At 37.6% G+C, this 6000-nt stretch overlaps 1 protein-coding gene across 1 annotated transcript in view; it reads left to right on the top strand.

The window, feature by feature from the left end:
• PHLPP2 (PH domain and leucine rich repeat protein phosphatase 2) overlaps positions 1–6000 on the top strand; it is a 74618-nt gene that overhangs the window by 16176 nt on the left and 52442 nt on the right. The window contains exon 3 of the mRNA XM_035024840.1: positions 5185–5318. Within this exon, the coding sequence (XP_034880731.1) occupies positions 5185–5318 (134 nt within the window). The remainder of the gene's footprint in view (positions 1–5184; positions 5319–6000) is intronic.

The following is a 6000-nucleotide window of genomic DNA, read 5'->3' as shown; positions in this document are numbered from 1 at the left end:
GGGGGAGATGAACCATGAGAGACTATGGACTCTGAAAAACAAACAGGTTCTAGAGAGGAGGGGGTAGGGGGGATGGGTTAACCTGGTGATGGGTATTAAGGAGGGTACGTTCTGCATGGAGCCCTGGGTGTTATACGCAAACAATGAATCTTGAGACACTACATCAAAAACTAATGATGTAACGTATGGTGATTAACATAACATCATAAAAAAAATTAAAAAAAAGAATAAAACCTTAAAAAAAAAGAATCAGGGACGAAGATCCTGTATAAGATCTTGTATTATACAATGTATATAAAAAGTATAAGTATACTTTATAAAAAGTATAAGATCCTGTATTATACAATGATGCACACAAAATAGTGTATCTTTCAAATGATGGTGTATTAGCCTGGAATACAATAATTTTAAGACATAACTTTTTAGGTTCTTTGGTGTAAGTTAACATATGAAGTGTTTTGAGCTCTCTTCTGCATAAATTAACTATATAAAATAAAGTGGTTTACCTAAAAGAAGCTAGGATTTGTAATGAAACCAACAAACCTTGATGCCACTATGTACTAATTGTGTGACTGAGTCTCAGTTTTCCTTATTTGCAAAATAGGCCTAGCTTTATAAAATGTTAAGCACTTTTCAGCATAGTGTTAGGCATGGAGTAGACATTCATTTAAGTATCCTTATTATTGCTGTTTGTATTATCTGTATTATTGATCTTAACATTTGCAAATTTTACCTTTATAGATAGCCAGAGATTGAGTTGTTTGTTTGTTTGTTTTTTAAGATTTTAGTTATTTGACAGACAGAGCACAAGCAGGGGGAGTGGTAGAGGGAGAATCAGGCTCCCCACCAAGGAGGGAGCCCGCCCTGGGGCTCAGTCCCAAGATCCTGGGATCATGACCTGAGCCGAAGGCAGACGCTTAACCGACTGAGCCACCCAGGCACCCCAAGAGATGGAATTAATCCCTCTTTTTACTTGTTTTTGCAGTTCTTGAAATATTTCTTGTTTACTCATTTATGCTAAATTAATAAGAGCAGATGTTGAGGTTCTCCTGATTTTTTTTTTTTCTCCTACCAGGAAAAATACTTTGCTTAGGTGGAAACGTATAAAGAGGGTTTCAGAATCTACAGCGCCTCTTTAGGAAGGAAATTTGATCATGTAAAATACATCAGAATTAGGATGTTTACATTTCTCTTGGTTTTCTAGACAGAAATTGAAAAATTGAGCTAGTGAGATTTAGTCTGAAAGTATTATTTGTTGGTCCTGGCTATGTGATCATTATATGGAATTATGATATTTAACTACATTGAACTATGTATCTAAAAATGATAGCAAGATTTAGGTAGAATGTACATTATATTAGGAAGGTGTCTTGGATACCTCATAAACCCTTGAGTTCTAAAAGAACCTGAAGATCATCTGGCCCAACCTGATTCTTTTATTTTTTTATTTTTTTAAGTAGGCTCCACACACAGTGTGGAGCTCAATGAGGAGCCTGAACTCGCGACCTTGAGATCAAGACTCCAGCTGAGATCAAGAATTGGATGCATTACTGACTGAGCCACCCAAATGCCCCTCATCCTGATTCTTTCAGCAGACTCTTATCTAAAATTCCTGTGACAGATGGCTTTCTAGCTTTCATGAGCTATTTTGAGAGGCAGCCTGTTTCATTATTGGACATCTCTAATTATTAAAGTTCTTCCCCATTTCTGATCCAGGTTTACCTGTGCAACTTTTTGTTGTTCCTAGTCCCATTCTTTGGAGTGATCCAGAGTAAGTCTAATCCTTCTTGACACTGGAAGATAGAGATAGCTCTTTATGCCCTTGTCTTCAAGTTAATCCTTCAGTGTTCAGATTACATGGCTAATTGACCCCTCCAGAATACAGCTTATTAGAAGTCTCTCTTACAATACATCCTCCTTAGAAGAATTCTACCACTGTACTGGGAAAGTACCTATTATCACTATAATCCTTTGTGAATTTTTATTTTATTTTATTTTATTTTATTTGAGATGAGTTGTAACTGATGATGTTTTTATTCTGAAAGGTTTATTTTTTATTTCTATTAAATTCACTATTTATTTGTCTTAGTAGGGTTTTAGTTCTTTGGTCATTCCTCGTGTGGTATTTCTGAGTTTATGGGTAAAAGTCTGCACTGAGCAGTCGGGAGGGGCCAAGTTGTTTTATTTTTGCATTTTTGTGCTCATCAGTATGATTTACATTCCTAAATTATCATTTTTTGTGGGGCGTTCTGATTGGATGGGGGCTGGTGGTGCGGCCTGTGAAAGAATTCACCCAAGGCAGAGCAGAAGAGGTAGAAGTTTATTGAGTACACTGCAAGGGAGTGGTGGACAGGACAGCAAAGGAGAGACTGTCTGCCACAAGGTGGTGGTGAGAGGTTATAGTTGGTATGAGAGAATATGGGATGTACGGAATTACACCTTGTTTGGTAATCTTAAGAACTATGCCTGGTTTTAAGTGACCCATTGGTTGGTTAGGACCTGTGGCTTAATGAGCCGGTTTGTGTCAGCTTGGTAGTTGCTGTGGGCCCTTTTGCCTTGCTCAAGTTTCCATTGCTCAGGCCTGTTGCCTGAAAGCAGCCTCTACAATTTTGGTAGTTGTTTACATTCAGCTTTGTAGTATTACTATTTCATGTTATTTTTACTTAAATCTTACTGCCAACAGTATTTTCTACTCCTTTCACCATAAAACACAGAAGTCCTTCATATATTTTTGCAACGATGGGAGGTGTTTCATGTTTCTTCTAATTAATACAATTCTTTTCTTTATTTTTCTTTTTCTTTATTTATTTTTTATTTTTTAAAGATTTTATTTATTCATTTGAGACAGAGAGAGCACAAGAAGGGGGAGAGGCAGAGGGAGAGGGAGAAGCAGACTCCCTGCTGAGCAGGGAGCCCGATGTGGGGCTCAATCCCAGGACCCTGGATCATGACCTGAGCTGAAGGCAAATGCTTAACCAACTGAGCCACCCAGGTGCCCCTCTTTTATTTTTTTAAAGGTTTTATTTTTAAAGTCATCTCTACACCCAAGTGGGACTCGAACTCATGACCCTGAGATCAAGAGTTACACACTCTACCGACTGAGCCAGCCAGGCGCTCCTTAAGTTTTCTAAACAGAATCCTTTTAAGACATAAAGACGAACCTTTAAAAGGTTTTATTTTTTTATGAGAGAGAGAGAAAGATAGCATGAGCATGAGCGGGGTGGGTGGGAGGAACAGAGGGAGAGGGAGAAGTAGACTCCCTGCTGAGCAGGGAGCCTGGCTCCCAGGACCCTGAGATCATGACCTGAGTCAAAGGCAGGTGTTTAACCAACTGAGCCACCCAGGCGCCCCTCCTCAAGACCTTTTGAGCACACACATGCTTTCCTATACTTGTTTCTTGGTTGTTGTTTCAGATGGGGGAAATATTCTATTTTTATTCTAATTAAAATTTGACTCCTGTCCTACGAATTTTTTTGAATAATAGTCGTCAGTATGTTACTGAACACTACTATATATGAGATGTTTTGCTAAACACTTTACTTACTGTATAATATCTTATAAGTAAATAAATTTAATAACAACTCTGTGAGTTGGGTACTACTGTTATTCCCATTATACTGAAGAGGAATTTAAGACGGGTTGAATAATTTGTCCAAGGGCATGCGGCTGCCAAGTGGCAGAACTGAGACTCAGACCCAGGCAGTCTGACTTTTGGAGCCTGTGCTCTCAGTGACTGTATTTATAACTGTTTACTTTCTGATAAAACAATTGTAAAAGGGCTGTCTTGTGTTATTACTGATGTAGTCCTTTCTATCAAAATATGCATGGAAGATTTTTGTTTTTAAAATATTTTTAATATTTAAGTATTTTCAGTGTTTTAGGTCTATATGATTTAAAATGTGCAGTGTCCCCAGAGGCCACAAATAATTACTAGATATTCTGACTTTAATTTAGCTTTCATTTGGGACCTTATGGTAGAATGATTTCTGGGGAGTTATTCACTCCTAATTTTTATGCAAGAATCATCTCTGAAGCCAGTAGAAATACATAGTACCTGAGACACAGTAGACAATTCAAAGACTGCATCTCTGATTATGTGGGCAGCTTATATGAAATCACTTATGGCCAAGTATAGTCTTTTTTTTTTTTTTTTTTTTAAGATTTTATTTATTTATTTGACAGAGAGAGACATAGCGAGAGCAGGAACACAAGCCGGGGGAGTGGGAGAGGGAGAAGCAGGCTTCCTGCAGAGCAGGGAGCCCGATGTGGGACTCGATCCCAGGACCCTGGGATCATGACCTGAGCCGAAGGCAGACGCTTAACGACTGAGCCACCCAGGCGCCCTAAGTATAGTCTTTTATATTTCATCATTTCACTGCTTGTAAGTTTGGGCCAGAGGTTCTTAAAGCACCCTCTGGAGGTCCCTGAGAATCTTTGAAGAAGTACATGAGGTCACAAGTATTTCATGATAATAGTAAGATATTAATTTTCTTTTTCACTCTCAGTCTCTCACAAGTTATAGTGGGGTGTTCTAGAGGCTACATACCATGTTACACAACAGACTGAATGTGGAAGCAGATCTGAGAATCTAGCCATCCTACATTAAAATTGCCATTCTCCTCACTAAATTTGTATGATTTTGGAAAATATATTTTTCAAAAACTATTATTTATATTATCATATAATGGGTTTATTGTTTTTAAAAAATGAACAAATATTTGGAAATTCTTTTTTTTTAAAGGATTATATTTGAGAGAGAGAGAGCATGAGCAGGAGGGAGGGGCAGAAGGAGAGGGAGAAGCAGACTCCTCGCTGAGCAGGGATCCACGTGGGGCTGGTTCCCAGGACCCTGGGATCATGACCTGAGCCGAAGGCAGACGCTTAACCGACTGAGCCACCCACGTATCTCCATTATTTGGAAATTATTAGTTTGAGCTTCTCATTCAGTAAATACCAATAGATAGACCCCATGTAAACAAAAGCTCTTTGGGGGTCGTCAAAGACTAAAGAGGGGTCCTGAGACCAAAACCTCTGAGCACTTCTGTTTAGATTAGTTGTAGCATATGATAGTAAAGAAAATCTTGATAGAGAAGTAAAAATCTAGAACATATTAAAAGATTTTAAAAATTAAATGAAGCATTTTTATTTCTTACTAAATACTTCTCTTTTGAATTGTGTGAGCAGGAGACTGGAACCTACTGAACGACCTCTGCAGATTGTTTATGATTACTTATCCAGGCTGGGCTTTGATGACCCTGTGCGCATACAGGAAGAGGCAACAGATCCTGACCTTGGCTGTATGCTTCGATTTTATGGTGGTAAGAGTTTATCAGTGGCTTTATGAATGTGTTTAACTACTTCACTAAGTTGATCATTTGTGCCTCTCCCTGTCTTCAGCTTTTTAAAAGTATTTTAGCAAATGGTGTTTTTAAGCCAGTTAACTAATGTGGTTAAAAAAACAACAAAAACAAGAAGGTGGGGTATAGTTAAGGGAAGACTTAAAAGTATTAGCCAAAATACATTCCCTTCTTTATTTTTGTTCTTCTTGTTTTTTTTTACTTACTAGAATCATTTTATCCCTTTGTCACAGAGTCTTGATCAAATCATGCTTTAAAGGATCAATTTTACTTTCAGGTTCCTTATAAAAACCACCGAGTTCTGGATAGCTCAGGAATGTTGAGAGCTAGGTGGTCATTAATCATATATGACTTGACATTTGATGAATACATTTGTCAAATCTATATATTGTTAAATTTAGTGGGCTTGAAATCTAGGATTTTTTAACTTTCCCTTCTCTTTTGGTGCATTTTTCCCCCCCATCAACTGTTTTTCACCTGATCACTTCAGTAATAAAATTAGACTTACTAAAACTAAATACTTTCTGAATATTGCTTTGCAAATATACATAGTCTACTAATACTACTACTTTTGAGTACTATTGATTGTTTACTGTGTGCTTTTATGCTTGTGAATTACCCAGTTTGTTACAACCACCTTATG

This window comes from Mirounga leonina, unplaced genomic scaffold (genome assembly GCF_011800145.1).
Source record: "Mirounga leonina isolate KUSES-001 unplaced genomic scaffold, KU_Mleo_1.0 Mir_180, whole genome shotgun sequence".
Classification (NCBI taxonomy): Eukaryota; Metazoa; Chordata; class Mammalia; order Carnivora; family Phocidae; genus Mirounga; species Mirounga leonina.
The sequence above is the reverse complement of the archived record's forward strand: the minus strand, read 5'-3'. Positions and strand labels throughout refer to the sequence as shown.